The sequence below is a fragment of the Alosa pseudoharengus genome, unplaced genomic scaffold, assembly GCF_046254945.1.
Source record: "Alosa pseudoharengus isolate Yale_2024_CS ecotype anadromous, Long Island Sound unplaced genomic scaffold, YU_APseudo_1.1 YU_APseudo_1.1_scf_7, whole genome shotgun sequence".
NCBI lineage: Eukaryota > Metazoa > Chordata > Actinopteri > Clupeiformes > Clupeidae > Alosa > Alosa pseudoharengus.
Window position 1 is genome coordinate 34,773,338 of NW_027468859.1, and position 20,241 is coordinate 34,793,578.

General features: G+C 39.9%; 1 protein-coding gene across 1 annotated transcript; it reads left to right on the top strand.

Annotated features, from left to right (window-relative positions):
* Positions 1-489: 489 nt before the first annotated feature.
* Positions 490-17,765, top strand: nt5e (5'-nucleotidase, ecto (CD73)). Its single transcript, XM_076272204.1, has 9 exons — positions 490-923; positions 8,806-9,028; positions 10,916-11,104; positions 12,619-12,816; positions 13,089-13,243; positions 14,754-14,862; positions 15,139-15,288; positions 15,395-15,595; positions 15,698-17,765. Exons 1-9 carry the CDS (start codon positions 591-593, stop codon positions 15,862-15,864), a joined length of 1,725 nt encoding a protein of 574 aa, XP_076128319.1. The 5' UTR covers positions 490-590; the 3' UTR covers positions 15,865-17,765.
* Positions 17,766-20,241: the final 2,476 nt, after the last annotated feature.

Sequence of the window (20,241 nt, forward strand, 5' to 3'; positions counted from 1 at the left end):
TCATGAAATGGACCAGATCTGTACATCATTAAACGTAAATAAACAACAATTGAGTTATCCTGTTTTGTATTTGGTGGTCAAAATGTTTTAGATTTGTGAACAGATAATGAATAACGATTTAAGTATTCAAAAGTAGGCCTACAAGTATTTTTTTTCTTTTTAATGTAGGCCTACTGCAGGTAGGACTAATGCAATGTTTATTTGGTCAATAAATGGGTGTAGCTAACATCCTTTGGTTGGTCACTAGAGCAGACCTCCTTACATCCAACATCAACATTTTACCTATTTTTCATAACTTTGCAACTGTTAAAATGGATGCAATAATACATTTTAAATTATTATGTTATTCATTATCTGTTTTTGTTTTGGTATGGGTTGTTATGGTACGTTTTGTAAGTTTCAAGCATGGTTTCCTCAGCCAGTTGGATTGAACGCTAAAATCATGGAAACAATGAAAAGCCAGCCCTCTTCTGGCGGTGTCAGAGTAGCCTAGGCTAAAACTCGCTTTGAGGCTCGCAGCAGTGCAATCTGCACTTCAGTGCGTGTGAAGAAGACCATAGCCTATAGCCTACCTCATCGCAGAGACGGAGATGGGGACGGAAAAGTGGCGGTTTTCTACACTAGTTTGCAGTTTCCTCTGCGCTCAAGCTATCGTCGGAAAGGCATGGGACTTAACCTTGCTTCATACCAACGATGTCCATGCACGGATAGAAGAAACAAGCAAGGATTCGGGAAAATGCACGAAACCTCCGTGTTTCGGTGGAGTGGCGAGGAGGCATACGAAAATATCACAGCTTCGCCGAACGGAACTTAATGTATTGCTGCTGGATGGCGGCGACCAGTTTCAGGGCACGGTTTGGTTCAACTTATACAAAGGTGCAGAGGCAGCCTATTTCATGAACAAACTCGGATACGATGCAATGGTAAGACAGTCATACCTTTCTCTTTATCCATTTCTAGAGGGATGTAATTCATGTAGCCTAAAATATGTGTTTCTTGTAATGAATTGATACCCCTTTCGCCGTCTTTTGAGATAATGATTAGACCTATAGGCTACTGTAAGCAGGGGCGCCTGCAGGAATTAATGCTATGGTACGCCGCCCCCCCCCCCGCAAAAAAAATCACTCGTGAACAATATTTGTCCGTTTTAGGTCCGTGCATTGGTCAGCAAAAAAGTAGCCTAGCATAACAACATCCACATGCAATAATACAACGACAATGTCTACAATGACCTATTCATTTGGACAACTTGATACAGCCCTATACAGGCTGAAGTTACCTTTAGTTTTGTTCTAGCGTAACGTGACGTCTGGCTTTAGCGCAGTCTTCTGACAAGCACACCAATTGCCTACCTTGCCCATCTGGAATAACTCCTAGCTTTGCTGCCTCCATCCTTTCTGTTTTCGTTGTTTAAACTTGTGATATCCATGATGAGTATTGAGTTAGTGAATTAGCTCAACATTGTGTGCTGATAACCATATATAGATAGCCGAGTAAAAGAAAACAACAAGTAGCCTATTGCGTGTCTGCGTGCGTATTCTCTCTCCTGCTCAAACAAAATGCGTGCACGTTAATTTTGATAACGTGTTCACTAACTTCACGTAATAGATGGTAAATAGCCCAATGGCATGCAGCTAAAGGGATACTGTGCATATTTGGGAAGGTATGGTAGGCCAATTTGGTGTGAATACACACACACAAGGGAAATGTTCTGTTGTTGAGTAGCTTGATGGTACGCACAGTGCGTACGGACGTACACCTGCAGGCGCGCCTGACTGTAAGTTTGAAACAGCTTTAAATGAAAAGGCAGCTCGTGCATCTTTTTATTTTTTTATTTTTTTATTTTATTAAAGACATAATACAAATATACAACTGACAATTAACAAGGGGAATTAACAAGCACATTATTGTAATGTTTAAGCAATGTTGTAGCTTTTTTGTTATCCAATCTTTTAACAATTTCAAGAAAGGACTCAAGTTCAGCGCTAAATTGTTGTACATTTGGGGTGGCTAAAGCAAATTTTTGCTTGTGTATATAAAACTTTGTCATCAAAATAACAAAATTACAAATAAATTCTAAGCTAGTGTCTTCCTTATTTTCATAGTACATAAAGACATCTTTCAAAGAAAATTGAAGATTAGGGTATTTCCCTGAGAACCAGTGGCTCACAATGTCTGCCCATAACTTAGTTATTGGACAACTGTAAAACAAATGCGTCAAAGTTTTGCTCTGACCCTTACAAAATGTACATATATCTTCAGTATCACAATATTTAGAAACAAGAAAATGTACTGGATATATTGTGTGCAAGATTTTAAAGTGCACTTCTTTGACTTTGTTACTTATGCAGTACTAAAGGGAGTTAACCAGGACTTACGCCAGTTAATGGGCCCAATTATTGCACCCCAGAAGAACTTCCCCCTAGGAGAGATCTTATTTCTTTCCTGAAGCACAACTCGAATATGTTTGTTACTGCACTTCTTGTCAGTAATTGGAACGCCATTTAGAGAAAGTGTAGAGAGAGTAATATTAATTGCATTATAACCAAGATGACTTTTAAGTAGCTGTAACAAGCCAGAAGGGATAGCCTTTGTTACCAACTTATATTGTTTGAAAGGTAGAGGGAAACAATGTTGAGCCATGAATTGTTCATAAGACAGCACATCCCCTTTGCCATCTAACAAGTCCACAATACGATTGATACCCTTTTCATACCAGTTTTGAAGAAAGATAGATTTGTTCTTGCTGATGATCTTACAGTTATTCCAAAGAAAGGCACAATGTGGGGAGAAATTGTGCAGGTAGCAGATTTTCCAAGATAGCAGTGCTTGTTGGTGAAATTTGGACAACTTAATTGGAAGTTTGGGTATCGAGTAATCACATTGTAGCAGGAAATGTATACCACCAACCATGCTAAAGACATTATGCGGAATAAAGTTCCAAATAGAGAGAGGACTACACAAAAGCCTTTTAATCCAGTTCACTTTAAAGGAATAATTCAGGTCAATAAAGTTCACTGCCTCAAGTCCACCCTCTCCTTTACAGTTAGTGATTATCCCTTTTTTGAGTTTAGCTGTTCTGTTCTTCCAAATGAAATTAAAGATTAACTTATTTATCTCTTTGCAAACAAAATCATTAACAAAAAGACAGAGAGAGGGATAAACAAAACGTGATAACCCTTCAGCTTTGGACAGTAGAACTCTTATTAACCAACTATTCAGTTTCATTTTAGCCATTTTTAACCTGGAGGAAAAATTAAGATTTTGCCTTTCAATATTGTTATTAGTGATATGTATACCCAAATACTTCACTACAGACCGCACAGCTATGTTACAGATAGAAGTCTGTCATTCTGTGTAAGGGTAGCAAATCACATTTGTTCAAATTAATCGTTAAACCAGAGGCCTTTGAAAATTCTTCCACTAAAGCAATGACTTTAGGAACTTCATCCTTATTTTTCAAAAATAAGGTGGCGTCATCAGCCAATTCAGAAATTTTCAACTGTTTACCAAAAATGTCAATCCCTGAGATACTGTTTTCTTCACGTATTCTTATAGAGAGTAACTCAACAACCATCAAAAATAAAAAAGGAGAAAATGGACACCCCTGTCACACTCCACGACTGATACTGAATCTTTGTGAAGTGTTATTTCCAAGAATAACTACACTATTTATATTATTATAAAACATTTGTACCACATTAATAAAACTGTCGCCAAAACCAAAAACTCGGAAGTGTTTTAAAAAGAAAATTGTGTTCAACGGTATCAAATGCTTTATAAAAATCCAGGAAAAGTATGAGACTATCTATTCCAACTAAGTGAGCATAATCTACTAAATCAAGAATTAGTCTAATGTTGTTACTAATGTGTCGATTTTTCATAAACCCAGTTTGTGATTCATGTATAATAAAGTCTAGACCTTGTGTTAATCTGTTTGCATAAGCACTTGCTATTATCTTATACTCAATAGTAAGAAGGCTGATTGGTCTCCAATTATCAATCATTAAACTATTTTTACCCGGTTTGGGAATAAGTGTTATGATGCCTTGTTTCATAGTGTCTGTCATTTCTTTATCAGAAATACATTTATTAATCAAGGCACAGAGATGTTTTTCAAGCAAATCCCAGAAATGTACAAAAAACTCTGTGGTGAGTCCATCTATACCTGGCGACTTACCCTTTTTCATTGCCATAACAGCCTTTTTAATTTCACAGGTAGATAGGGTAGAGTCACATAAATCTCTAAACTCACGTCCTATTAAAGGTGTTTTCCCTCTAACTGTTTCAAGAAAGCTTTCAATGTCTGTATGTTTAGATTGATAGAGTTCAGTATAGAACTGAGTGACATGTTCTGAGATTTGTTTAGGATCAGCACAATAGCTACCATTAATATTTAAAGCTGTAACAGAGTTCCTTTGGGCATTCCTCTTTTCAAGTGCGAAAAAGTAGCTAGAGTTCCTTTCACCTTCCTCCATCCATTTAACCCTTGATCTGCACCTTTCGCAAATTCCAAATAGTGCTCATCAAGTTCTGTTTGGATAAAGGCTAACTCCTTCACATCCTCCTCGGTCATTTGTGCCTTCTGCTGGAGCATGTTGAGTTTAGCAATGAGATTCAACTCAGTTTGGGCTTTATTTCTCTTTAACTCTTTACTCCTTTTTATAGCTGCAATTCTGACTTTATATTTAAAGAATTCCCACTGACGTTTAATGTCTGTGTCAGAAGAGTCATCTAACTGTTCTCCAACTAACTCACGAATTTGAGAATTAAACAGTGTATCTTTAAGGAGTGTATTGTTAAATTTCCAGTAGCCTCTTTGATTAGATACTCTGGCATCTTCCAATATCAGTTTAACAAGTTTATGGTCTGACAAAGGAGAAGGTTTATGTATAATGTCTTTAACATAAGGCAAAGCAGTGGCGGAGATTAGCACAATGTCAATTCTAGAACGCAAAGTCATAGCCTTATTAGCCCATGTAAAATCCACCTTTCCAGGATTAAGAAAACGCCATGCATCAACAACGGACAAATTTGTGCAAAGATCTGTAATATTGCTATTAATACTATGTAACCTGGGGCGAGAGGGGTATCTATCCACTGAATCATCCAGACACTCATTGAAATCTCCTGAAATAATAATGTATGGGTCACTGTATTTGAAGGACTTCTCCTGCACCAACTTAGTTATTTCCACGAATAAGATTCGATTTTGAGAAACAGAGTTATACCCATAAACGTTGAAAACAACAAAAAAAACATTGTCCACTTTGAGAATCAAGATTATCCATCGACCATCCTCTGAGGTAAATGAGTCCATCACAACCCCTCTGAACTTGTGCAACAGTATCAAAACTCCAGCAGAGTGAGTGGTCCCATGGCTGAAGTAAGCAGAGCCCCCCCATTGGGACTTCCAAAACTTAACATCTGAGTCAATAGAATGAGTCTCTTGGCAGAATATTATACATGCATCAGAGTGTTTACAATAAAGAAAAAGTGCTTTCCGTTTGTCACGAATTCCCCTGACATTTAAAGATGCTAAACTTAAAGAATTAAACTTAAGAACCATATGAAATGATAATAATAAGTAAAAGTGCAAAAAGGATCAGAAAGGATAGGAAGTGAGATTAGACTTAGCCTAAAAAACTTCATACTCGGTGCAACGTTTTGTAGGACCTCAATGGTACGTGCCCAAACATCTTCACGATCATCCTCCTTCAGACCATGCAGTTTGAGCGACCACTTTCTTGTGTAGCGCTGAGAATCTGCTAAATTGGCTTTTAATGTAGAATTTTCATCTCTCAATTTCCCAATTTCTCGCTCCATTGCGTTTATCTTAACATCATGTTCGCTGACATTTAAGACCAGCTTTTGCACGGTGGAAGCGAGCTCGGTCAGCTTCGAGGATGTAATTTCTGAAGTTTTCTCAATGGCAGCTATCTTAACAAAGGTGTGGTCCATCTTGTCGCTAATTCCCTTTATAGCTGCCAGAACGTCGCCAGCATTAGCCCTGGGTAGGGGTTTACATTCCATGTTACTAGCAGAGTTTACATCAGCTTTGGCTCTCTTTGAAGGAGGGCATTTATCAGGTGACTCAGGCAACGTAACGACGAGGCCATCGTGGTCAGACTGGGCAGAAGGGGTATCGGCATCAAACCACTCCGGGTCAGGCTCCTGTTCTTGAGAGGATGCCCTGCTTCTTTCTTTTTCTTTCTTAGACATTTTCGATCGAGTTTTCTTCCTTCCTCTGCCCATCAATCAAATAAACAACTCAACTGACTTTTCTCAAGTAGCCACTACATTAAACAAGTGACAAAATATCAGCACATACTGCAAAAACTCCCTAAACTTAAGGAGCACGTGGAAATACGCCCGACCACTTGGACGCCATCTTGGAACCCAGCTCGTGCATCTTTAGTGCGCGTCTTTAAGCATCGTGACGTAGTAGGCTACTAACCCATCAACTTAAATAGGCCTACTTTGATTTCGAGTCACAAGAAGGTAGGCAAGGCAATAGAAAGCTAAGCCATACCATTAGGGTCGGCAATCTTTAGGCTACTTTCAGAAGAGCCATTTTTTGACAAGGAATTGAAAAAAAAAAAAAAAAAACTTTCTGGGGGCCAGTAGCATGGGCCTTGTCTTCAGCCTATTGGTCTAAATTAGGCTATATATATTGAATGGCAGACCAGAATGGGCTAATCAAACAGTTGAGGTGGTCCAAGCTGCAGCGTCTTTAAATTAAACGGTTGTCATCTCCGGTTGCCGCCCCCTGGGCTAGGCCTATTGGTTCTGCTTACTCAAAGAGAACGAAATTCATCAGGCGAGAGTCAGGTTAGGGTTTTGGGGCTAAAGAGTTCTGCTTATTAGAAACCGCTGGTTCAGAGAATGGTTGAAACAAAAAGGCTATGTGGCAGGTCTTGCAGTTTTGCAACTGATTGTGCACTTCCATTGCTCGTTTGAGTTGCAACAGTATAACCAAGTAGTTTGTTAGAAATCTCACAAACGTGCGTTATTTGTTAATTTGTTCTCACAGAACGTTATGAAGCCTATTTTTGGACATCCACTCATTTACTAGGCCTATATAGTGCACTATACAGTGAATATAGTTTTTCACTAGTGCACTATGTAATCAACAAGTGGATGTTGTGAACGCAGACTAAGTTGAAGGTTTCCATAATTGTGTATGGGGACTGGCTTAATGCCATGGAGTACAACCCCCAGATGTAGAGGTCTGGAATCTTATCTGGAGGTGCTGATGAGAGGGCAGCTAGACATGTCTGGACAGGGGCTATCCTTTTCCCCTCTGTGACCATTAAGATACACAAAAGGGCTTTAAATCCAGAGCCAATTGGGATTCTGAGTGGCAAGCTAAAGGAGAGACATCATTAGTCACAGTAGTAGTGATACGAGATCTTCTCTGCTTGTTTGATTTGATAGCAAATAAGATATATAAGGTCATTTAAGACAAATGTTTACATCACCAGTAAGGATTAGAAGAAACCTACAGTATATTAAATAGTGGTCTTGGTGCTGTAGGCTACGTGTCCCTACTGTGTTTCTACTGTTCCTTTGAATAGACAAGTGGAAACCACACTGCTCTGAGTGAGGTTTCCACTTCTCATCTGTTTGAGACTATACACCAGACAAAACACCATTAAGGATAGCATCCACTGGGGCGTCTGACGCATGTCAAATGATGCCAAAGTTAAGAACTCTTTACTTTATTTTAACGGAGCAAAGCCCACACTGGCGGCGTCTGACACGCGTCAACGCCAAACTTTAGAAAATTGTTCTATCTCTTGAGCATCAAATCCATAGTGGTTGCCAGTGGGCGTTGGCCTTTATACACAGATCACCATAAGGCACAGACGCCAACTCTACTGATTCTCTACTGTTCCTAGTTTAAACCATGGCAAGGGGCAACTACTCTAGATGAATGTCCCAATTTAACCCCTTTAAAATGTCACCAACATCTAAACCAGTAGTTCTCAAACTTTTCACAATGGGTACCACCTCAGAAAACAATCGTCTCTCCAAGTACCACCATTATGACCAGCATTAAAAATACAGTTCAGACAAAAAACCCACAGATGGATGAGAGAATGCATTTATTGATGTATGTACAAGGTATTATGCAGTCATGGAGGCCTAGATCTGCTCAAGACGCTGCTGCTGCAGAGCTGCATAACAAGCTGCATGAGTAATACTATTTTCGCTGAAAAATGCTGCTGCGTGAGAACATATAACAAGCATAGATGGGAGTCCAAAAGACTCCCTTATCCTAAGCAGATGTAGACAGGTGGAGCTGGGGAGGAGGAGGGAGCAATTTAGCGCGGTCACTTCATGACTGACTGAGTCTGACATTGGACCGCAGATATTAAATATATGGCAATAGAACAAGACTGATTGGTTAACGCCACGACCAATTAGCAGCGTCACCCGTATGAACTAAGTCATCAGCGTTGGCCAATTTAACTACATATTTTACATTGCACATATGGTTTTGCGTCATTTTTTCAAGAAAGGCAAAAACTTTAAATGATCACTGGTATTTTTTATTATATACATGTATTTTAATATCATTTGTAGTGCTTATTTATTCTTCATGGAAAAAACCCCCCATCTTGGAGACTCCCGGAATACCACTAGAGAGAGTCACCACCACCAGCTGTACCACAGCTTGAGAACCACTGATCTAAACAAATGTAGCCTGTTAACATGCCAGGTTTGGGTCGCAGTGGTAACATGGCATAGAGACACTCACTGGGCAAGGCTCTTATTCACCCTCTCTCCCTTCCTCTCCAGGCTCTAGGGAACCATGAATTTGACAATGGATGGGAAGGCCTTGTCAGTCCCTTTCTGCAAGATGTGAGCTGCACCATCCTGAGTGCTAACATCAAAGCAGATGCCTCTCTGGCATCCAGCGTTTCAGGGAAATATTTGCCTTACAAGGTTTTCAACATGGGTTCAGAGAAAGTGGCTGTGGTAGGATACACATCCAGAGAAACACCTGCTCTGTCTATGCCAGGTAAAAACAACATAGTGTTAAACACCTGCTCTGTCTATGCCAGGTAAAAACAACATAGTGTTAAACACCTGCTCTGTCTATGCCAGGTAAAAACAACATACCGGTAGTGTTAAACACCTGCTCTGTCTATGCCAGGTAAAAACAACATACCGGTAGTGTTAAACACCTGGGGCCTGTACTACGAAGCGGGGTTACTGGCTTATCTGGGTAACTTCGAGAGTTTTTAGAGACCGCCATATATATATATTATATATATATATATAGAGACCGCCATATATATATATATATATATATATATATATATATATATATATATATATATATATATATATATTCTCTATGAAGATATAGATTGTCAGCCGAGGGAATTCGTTATCTTTCTCAGATGATCTAAGCGTCTCTAATGTCACCCGTCATAGCAATGCCCTTACGTGGACATTCATGTTTTCCATCTAATCGGTGATGCTGAACATCTGAACAAGAATACTGTATGTCCGAAAATAAATCGGACATAGGCCTAGCCTAGCCTACAGTATGCTGATGCGGAACATCTGAGCAAGAATAGCCTAAAGCCAAGTGAAGGCTATAAGCTAGGCCTACATGTTTTCATAATTAAGAAATATTAATGCAAGCTATAACTATATAAACCTACTATTCTGAATAATGTTTTTGTGTTTCATTTTCACCTGCTGCCATGTGTGTTTGGCAATGGTGTTGCATCTGAAATGTTCACAGGATTAGGCATACACTAAATCAGTCAATGGGGGCTACTTAAACATTTATTTATCCTTATTACTGTAATCTATATGCCCACTTCTGAATTGGGTTGCATCTGTAGGCCTTTCTATGAACTCAAAATAGGCTATTTAATTATTTCAACTCATTTCAGACATTCCGCAAGCTACTAATCCTCCGTAACACATAAGAACATGTGGGAATAAAACTTTACTTTTAGGCATTTAGGCTACCCGATCTGCAATACGTTGCCAACAGCCTTGCTTTGTTCACTGCCGACGTATTTGATTTTTGTCGTAGAGTGGGTTTTAATTCCTCATAACTTGTCATAATAATTGTGCATTCCTCATCCGTAAAATAAGGTGATCGCGTCATCATTGAAAGTGGTGACTTGCGCTGCAACCCGCCCCTTTTATGTGAATGCGCACAAACTCCAATTAGATTAACCCCGGCTCAACAAATCAACTTCATAATCAGCGTCGTAGTACCGATTAACACCACTTAAGATAACCAGGTTTTGTCAACCCCGGTTTAACAAAGTAACCCTGGGTTACATCTGGGTAGGTTAAGCTCCCTTCGTAGTACAGGCCCCAGCTCTGTCTACAGTATGCCAGGTAAAAACAACATAGTGTTAAACACCTGCTCTGTCTATGCCAGGTAAAAACAACATAGTGTTAAACACCTGCTCTGTCTATGCCAGGTAAAAACAACATAACGGTAGTGTTAAACACCTGCTCTGTCCAGGCCAGGTAAAAACAACATACCGGTAGTGTTAAACACCTGCTCTGTCTATGCCAGGTAAAAACAACATAGTGTTAAAAAAAAGCACACCTGATAATGTCACTGACAGAGCAACACCGTCCCTACCAATGTTGCTCTTGTATTAGAGAGTATATAATGAGGGTTCATTTGCAGCAATACCAAGCAGCAATGTTCACTTTGAAAGAGGAGAATGTACAGTATATAGGATTCATGGTACAGTATAATATGGCACATCAAACACCCACTACATGCTCCAAATGGGGTGATGCAGAATGGTACAAACCCAAAAGTACATCCAACATGGCCAATGCCTTCTCAAAAGCACCTGGTACGCACCCTCTAAAGCATCGGGTACATTAACCTCACTTGTCTTTGTCCTCTTCACTGTAGGTCCACACCTGATATTCCACGATGAGATAACAGCCCTGCAGACAGAAGTTGACAAACTCAAAACTCTGGGCATTAATAAAATCATTGCCCTCGGCCACTCTGGTTTTACTGTAGACAAAGAAATTGCAGAAAAGGTCTCAGGTGTGGATGTGGTGATCGGAGGACACACGAACACGTTCCTGTACACAGGTGAGTGTAACGGCAGCCAGCTAGTCCGTAGCAGTGCAGTATGTACGCTGTGTAAACCTTCCTCACTTTAAGAGTCATGTGAGGGTGAGCTACATGTAGCAGCATGGGCTTTCACCTCGATTGCTAGCACACTCGACTTCACCTCGATTGCTAGCACACTCGACTTCACCTCGATTGCTAGCACACTCGACTTCCAATCTGAGGTGCTACTGTTGCGGGGTTGAGGGTGACTGCAGGGCTGAGTCGCGCGGTTCAACACAACGCAGGTTACACAATGCCTGTTAGAATGTTATAACTCTACATTCATGTAACATATTCATCTACATAGTCTTTTGCACAACAAAGCACTAATGTATTCTTAGTTCTTTATACAGACATTTATGTTTATGCATTTTTGTAGCCATTAGCAGGAATAGCAGGAATAAAGCAGGAATATTATCGGTAGATTGTACTGTGTATGATGAGGAGAGCTAAAATGAACATATAATTGAGCTCAATTTAACATTAGTAAAAGATTTTGACCTTATTTCTGTGAGACCAAGAAAAGACAGCGAAGTGTTCCTTTTGAATATACTTGTTCCAAAATATATAGAAATTGAGGGGGGGGGGGGGGGGAATCTGTTATGCTCTTTGCCATGAAGCAAGATAATTTACTTGTCTGATCCTAAATGACCTGGATCCAGAGTCCACTTAACAGTCTTAAGTCAGACTCTTGTGCAAATTGTTCACTATGAGTATTACCATAACAGCCCACTTGCCCCATCCACTGCTCACTCCAGTCCAGACAAACTGTTTTTGCTTCAGCTAATGAACTGGGTGTAACTGATGGGCAGGGTGAGTTGAACTGTAATTGAGATCATATGTGCATGTATGCAACACAGTAGTGGAGTTTTAGTGTGCTGGCTCTTTATGTTTGGAAAACATGGAAAATGGAAAAAGATTGATCATTTCCGCAAACCCATTTTCTACCAGAGAGGAAGTGTGTTTCTTTTTGTTTTGCCTTTTGACTTCCTTGTATTTAAATCTAAGATCTAAGGTTTTAATCTCTATTCAGTGTTCAGACTTTGCTCAAATGGTTGTAAAGGCCAGTGACCTGAAGTCACAACAGCTGTGTTTCCACCCAATTGTTTAATGCACATTTTACCCATTTGAAAAAGAAATCCTAACTGGAAACTCTTGAAATGTGCATTAAATCACATTTTTGATCTTGTCCATATATTGCAAGAAATTTGAATAGTGTATATTATGCAGTGTATTTAATTATGCACACACTGTGCTACATTTCACAGGAATGTAATCTTCAGGGCTTTTGCTACATACTGTTACTGTGTTTCTTAGCTGTGTTTTAAGCTTGAGAACATACAGCATAGAAGGCTCCTGGCCATCACAGTACTGTTGACAAGATCAAAGGAAATAGTCAAAAGAGCAGTACTGAAAGTATCACATTAACCTCATTCAACCTCTTAAACTCCCAAGTCCTCATTTTGTGTTTGTCCCCCTTCCTCTGTCTAAAGGAATAGCCCCGTCCAACGAGGTCCCGGCTGGACCTTATCCCTACATGGTGAAATCACAAGATGGCCGACAGGTGCCTGTGGTACAGGCTTACGCCTTTGGGAAATACCTTGGCCATCTTAAAGTGACTTTTGACAACAGTGGAAATGTTCTTAAGGCAGAAGGCAATCCAATATTACTGGACAGCTCCATACAACAAGGTAAATTAACATATTTTCCATTTGAAATGTTTTATGGAAAAGGCCGGGTCAATTACTGTAACAATGATATCAGTACCTTAAATAATGAATGCTTTTTATTTTTTTGCTTCTAAAAAATGATTTCTAAAACTTGTTGCATGCTACACTGCACATTCTTAACTTGTGGTTTATGTATGTATACACGTACACAAGAAACAGTGTGTGTGTGTGTGTGAGAGAAAGAGAAAGAGAGAGAGGATATCTGCTTCACCATCATATTGTGATAACCGCAGACCCTGCAATCCTTGCTGACGTTGAGGAGTGGAAGAAAAGCTTGGCTAATTACACAGCTCAGTTTGTGGGCAAGACTCTGGTCTATCTCAACGGGACTTCACAGGAGTGTCGGTTCCGCGAGTGCAACCTGGGCAATCTCATCTGTGACGCCATGGTGTGTACAAAACAGTGCACTCCCTTAGGCCATGTAATAGAATAGGGATTTGCCAACACCCAAGTGCAATTCCCCAGAGAGAGCTCTTGTTGATAATACTGATAAACCGGTACAATGTCCAACATTTTGAATATCTGCAATGTGAATGCCTGAAAAGTTCCCGAGGGTGATGATGGTCATGTGTTTGGATAAAGTATATGGTAGGAGCAGGCTTCACTCAGTCTCTTATGTTACTTTTTAGAGTGCTTGGCCAAACTTAAATGTTAACTCAGAAAGAAAAAAGGCCACACTTTGCATATATACATTATTCATGTGTTTGGATAGTCAGAAGGGGTCATCGTGCACATCACAGTTAAAGGAGCTCTAAGCGATGCTGGGTAACGTCACTTCTGTTGACTTTCAAACAAAACAGAGAGCTAGCTCGCTACTTCCTCCCCTCCCTCCCGTGCTGCTCCCGTGCAATTGAAACTCTCCTAAACGCGCATCTCTTCTGTGATTTGCTAGAACAGTTTGTTATGTTTTTATGGGCTAGGTTTGCCCAGGTTGTTTTTGTTGCCGTTGTTGGAGCCTGGGCTATCAACAGAGATCACGTTTTTTTACAGTGTATTCAGGACACAGACAGCTAGTGGTTGGTTAGGTCAGGGGTTCCCAAACTTTTCCACGACAAGGCCCCCCAAATACCACTAGGTTCTGGCCAAGGACCCCCTTGATATGTTATTAAACCCATCGACAATACTACGGCAAATGTAAAATACATTAAGCTAATCCTAATAATTATTTTAGCCACAAGCACTTCGCGATGGAGCATACAGTGTGTACAAAATTGCATTTGGGGCTTTCTGCTATATGAGAGTTATCACTCTACTATTATTCCCAGTCATTATCATGGAAAATATAATGTACAGATATTTGACAAATGATTATAATGGCATTGTATAACAACCCTCATAGTAATAGGTATATTTTACATTCTTCAAATGTATTTGCTGCTTTTCTTTTTCCTTCCAACTTGCTGGGGCCCCCCTGGCACCCCCTCGCGGCCCCCGGCCCCCACTTTGAAAAACACTGGGTTAGGTGATGTTTGGAGTAAGTGACATAAAATGTTTTAGCCTAAAAAACACATGGCATCGCTTAGAGCACCTTTAAAAGGAGTCGATTTTTTTTCCTTTCTTGTGTTTTATTTTGTTATGCTTGGCTTAGAATAACGTTGCAACCTTTCAGTCTTCTTCAGACTCACTAACAGTGTACACAGGCCAGCATTCGGTGGGGTGGTGGTAGCGTAGCGGCGAAGGAGCTGGCCTAGCATACAGTAGCCTGAAAAAGTTGGGGGTACAATTCCTGGTTTCCACTGTTATGCCCTTGAGAACAAGGCACTTAACCCCGAGTTGCTCTAGGGACAATGTTGTCCCTTGTAATAGAATTCACATATGTCATCCAGTCACTTTGGATGAAAAGTGTCTGCTAAACACTGTGTTTTTAAATCATTCACTCCATTCACTGTGTGCTGCAGGTGGACCATAACATCAAGTATGCCGATGAGGTTCAGTGGAACCACGTGAGCGCTTGCCTGCTAAACGGTGGGGCAGTGCGGTCACCCATTGACGAGCGTGCTCGAAATGGTGTGTTTGTGTCTGCCTCTAGTTTCGATATTTAAATATAAAGTCACATTGGTGAGATGTAGGCATCCAGTCCGCAAAAATGTTTAACACTACGGTAGTACAGAGAAATGCTACTTTGCTTAGGTTATCAGTTGTTACATGACTGTCCCTGGTTTTGTAGGTAAAATAAGAATATGAATGTGGAGGAGGGTTTGCAAAGAGATTTCTCAGTTTAGTTGTAGAACCAGCCCTGTATGAACAGTATATTTGTCTTGACTAAATTCAATATTATTGCAGGTTCTATCACAATGGAGGATCTGATTGCAGTCTTGCCCTTTGGATCCACATTTGACTTGCTTCAGCTGAAAGGCTCCACCATCAGAAAGGCCTTTGAGCATGGCGTGCGACGGCACGGAGGGGGCACAGGGGAATTCCTACAAGTATCAGGTACAGCAGTGTCCAAGGAGTCTGATGTCACATGTCAATGCATATGGGGCTACCCTACACTTCTCATGGCATTAAAGTTGTTGGTTTTTCTACGATGCCTCTGCAGGCTTTCAGGTTGAGTTTGATCTCTCTCGGGAACCCTTCCAGCGTGTGACATCTGTCCACATCCTTTGCACCGAGTGTCGAGTTCCACGCTATGAGCCAATGGAAGATGAAAAGGTTTACAAATTAGTCATGCCATCTTACATTGCGGATGGTGGTGATGGTTATACAATGATCAAAGAGGAGAAGTTGAAGCACGATAGTGGTAGGTTTGGGGCACAGAAAGGAGAAGTGTTTTTCTTGTTCTGCCTTTCTTAACCGGAAAGATATTTCAATGCCAGTTTCAGCGCTACTTCATCTATTGCAGGCGATCTGGACATCGCGGTGGTGGAACGCTACATCAGCGAGTCCAAGAGAGTTCACCCGGCTGTGGAAGGGCGCATCAAGTTCTCAAGCTTGGCAGGTGGAGGACCTAGTCGCATGATCTCACTTCCGCTCTTGATCATGCTTTTGGCTTTGTCAGTGAGCCTATAGTCAGCGCTGTCTGAACCAGAGTTATTAGAGTTAGAATTATTTTAACAGTGAAACAATAATTTAGTTTTTTAATTTAACTTTCAAAAAATCAAAACTAAATAAAAACAATGAACATTGCAAAACTAACTAAAAGTAAATAGAAGTAAAGGTAAAATCAGCTTAGTTTTAGTTCCCCCCCCCCCCCTCAGTTTGCAGTACCTATAAAAAGTACTCCTCCCCCCCCCTTGGATATTTCCCCTTTTACAGCTTTTATAAAAGGATTAATTTAATTTGGACTTTTTTACAATAATTTACACAAATCTCCTCTTTAATGTCAAAGTGAAAACAAATTTCTACAAAGTAATGTCTCTGAACCCAACCTCACTCCAAAACAATGACACTGCTCCATCTCCTGCTGTTCTGGTGCTTTCAGTACTAGCACTTCTGCATCCTGTTTCATTTCCCCATCATCTGGCCCCATCAGCTCTGTCCAGATGTTTTGCAAGTATCTGTGTGATGCCAAATGCTTCAGCTTTGACATAGTTCTTTATGAACTCTGTTACTTCCAGTGGCGTGATTCACCTGAAACCCCATGGCTACCCTGGTCAAGACTACAAAAGCTCTGTTTGCATTAGTTGCTTGTTGGGTATAATATGGCAGGGAAGTTTAACCACTTGTGTGGAAATTAACAGTTAGATTTTTGTTTCTGTTCAGCGGTGCTTGAAAAGCATTTTTTAAACAAAAGACACCAGGATGCTTTACAGGTACCCTGTACATGAACCCTATATCTGAAAACAGATGGTTCTAGAAGGATTGGTCCCGTGAGAATGCACTTGTGTACCTAACTCTTTCACCACTGTTATGGTGATTTGGCGTGATGAACTTGAAACCAGAAGGTTATGCACATTACAGTAACAAAAGGCTCAAATCTGGCCAATTGTTTGTGGGGCACAGTTAGTCAGTGCAGCTTAGCAACTTATGTACAAATCCAATTTGGACCATGCACTTGAATTCATTGTTATTTCAATAGCACTTGTAACACAAGAAACCAGAACATTTCAGGGGAGAATTAACATTTATTGTTGCTGAGCACAAACAGAGAGTTTAGAAGATTCATTGCACTGAGAATGCACCTGTGTGCCTAAGCCCTCTACCAGGTGCAAACATGCAAGAAATGGTGGGGGAAAACCTACCCAAAAAGTTAATTGGCCCTTATAGGCTTTTTCAGGTAGGGGTATTCACACTAAAATTTGGTGTACACATATTCTTGAATTCTTGAAAAAGGGTGTAGACATATTTTTGAATATTCCAAAAGATTTTAGATTGTTGTGTCGTCTCAGATGGACAATCCGCAAAAACGACAACAAAATAAATAATAGCTTAAGCGAAGTTCTATTGGAAATAGGGCTGGGACAACGCGTCGACGTAATCGATGACGTCGACGCAAAAAATACGTCGACGCAAAATATGAGCGTCGATTCGTCAAGCATAACGTGTGCTGCTAAATATTTTTAATTTTACACCTTCAGTGTTTTTCATACGTTGACTAATCTGTGGCTGGGCACCACGAAATCAAAACCGGCCACCACACATTGATGTTCTATGTTGTAGGCCTGCTATTTAAATTAAAGATAAGATAAAATAATTTCATTGAGCTGCACTTGCCACTTACTCACACAGTCTTTCCTCGCCCCGCCCGCTCTCTCTCGTAACGAGCCCGCTGCTCCTCCTCTGCATGTGCATTTAACAAAATAGTCACGATTGTTGAAGGATTGTTGTTGCCACATAGAAGCACTGCATAGAACACAGTGGGCTACATTGCTATTAAAAGCATCGTGACCATGCTGCGCAAATTTGTTCAAAACCGCTGCATTAAAGTTAAAGTAAACTCTGCTAAGGTCTTATCACAACATAGTACATTGAGGAGACTAAACGAAGTTAAGTTACAGTATGCAATCAAGCAGTAACCTTATCTCAAAGCTAACGTTAGAATACTGTTTGGATGTCAAGTTTAGCATGCTTACTTGCAGCTGCTTGTATTACTCATGCAGGGCTCATTTTATTGACTCTGTTTGCAAAACCCAGATGGAAATGGAAAAGTGTGAGAAGTACAAACTGTTATTTGAACTACGTTATGAATTGCATCCACACATGATTCCCACAAGAACGTCTTAAAATGACTAACTGAAACTTTATTGAATGCTACCTCTGACTAAGAATACATTACTTTGCACTTGTAGTTACTTGCACTTCAGTCTTTTATTTTGGAATCTTAAGAGCAATAAACATATATTGCAATGTTAAATAATTCATGTTTTTTTCATTCAGATATGCAAATAAACATGTATAAGTTGCTATTAGTGAATTAATGGGGAGATAATCGATAATCGAATCGAATCGAAATCGAATCGGACTGAAAAAATGAATCGTTAGATTAATCGATGCATCGAAAAAATAATCGCTAGATTAATCATTTAAAAAATAATCGTTTATCCCAGCCCTAATTGGGAAGACTCGTAGTCACACATTCCATTTATAACTCGCTAACCAATCACAGCTCAGGAGAAGTACTACTAGCAAATTAACACGCCACGTCATTAATTCATTCTTCTTCCTCGTCACATTGCCTACGTCTCCCATTCATTCAACTAGCCTTCTACGAACCAATAGGAAGTACATGTGCTTCTTAAAAACTTCTGTATCTAACTCACCTCCTAGCTACTTTCAGTAAGCTGATTTCGATGTCTCCGCCGCCACCAGTCGGTCCCCGTCTCAAGCGTATACCGGGGGGTAGCACCTCGTCCCTGCCTCGCTCTATCAGCAGGATCCGATATCCCTGCACTGCTTGCCAGACTACGGACGGGGGCCTACGCCAAAGACTTTACTAGGATTAAAACGCCTTTCAATATAGTTTGCCTCCCGAGTCTTTTTGGTAGAATTATAATACCAGAAAGCTAAATAGGTTGGCAACCCTTGTGAGGTTTTTTGATGAAGTAAAAAAAAATAGGACCTAAGAACAAAATCTGATGAGAGCGTGTGAATTTGTTTAGAATGTGTGCAACTCTTCAAAATGTAGCTCATGGCACTAATATTTATTCTGAACTTCCACACCGAGACACCTTAGTAGTCTCCTCCTATCTACAGTATACTATTAGACAGGAGTGTCGATTTCACCAGCAGTTTTCTAATTGCCTTATATAGTCATCTCTTGCATAAATTGTAGGGTGCCGCTTATACAAAGCCAAAGAGTCCTAGAGACATTCATTTCACCAAACCTCTATTGTCAAGGTAGCTGTCAGAATAAAGCTGCATAGTTGAATAATCTAATTTCATTCTAAAGTAGAATGTACCTCGAGCCTGATTCTGCGCTGATGCATCAACGTAAAAAGTCTGCTATGTCTAGACTGTAGTTCTGTCTCTCAATACCAGCTTAAATACTTGAACATTTTTATTTTATTGCGTAAAAATGGTCATACATTGGGTTGAAATGCAAAAGATTTTTAACACTCTAATGTTCCACTAAATAACAGTGGAGTTAAGCTTAGAAGAATGTGTAATAGTCTTTTAAAATAAAGAACAATATTATAATGTATGCATTTCAATAGCTATATAATAGTAGAAAGCATTTTCTAAATGCAAGAGGAAAATGTTCTGAAGCGACTGGCCTTACGATCTATTGTTCAAGAATTGTATATCCAATTCTCTATATGGTAAACATGAAGGTTTTTGTTCATATCTTTAAAAGAAATGGAAAGATTATAACAACAGAAGTTAAAAAGAAAATGCAGTTTGTAGTTGTCTAATGAACTTTAAGTTATTGCTCATTGTATTGCTTATTCTGAAGAAATGATTTCCTGGCATTAGCAAAAGATTCAATAAAATGGCTGTGCTACATGGTTTTGTTTGATATTGAACAATTGCAAATTTACACCACGTTTCATAGTCTCCTCACATACGTAAGCTGTAAATAAGAGCAGACTTTGTTCTTGTAGGGTGCGCCAGTAACGGATGTTCCCCCTTTAACCTCCAGGACAAAGCAGGCTTTATGCGCTCCTGTTTGCCCATCTGGGCACCCACATAAACAATTGCCAGCTTAGGGACCATTGCTTCTATTCCAACCATGCACTTGTGGAAAATATGCTACAGTATGCTAAAATCTATTAGGAACAAGGAAATTGGTGAGAAAAAAAGGCATGTGAGAGAAAATAGGAGTAGCCTATGAATGCTTTTTATATTTCAATGCAGGGCGAAAGTTCACATGAACAGATGTCACAGAGACCTCAGTATAGAAAGTTCAAGAAAGTTTTTTGAGTGCAGTTTTTTTTTTTTACTATAGCTTTAACCAGATTAGCTCTCCTGAGCTCTGAAATGCAGCGGTTTGAAACAGTCAGTCATATA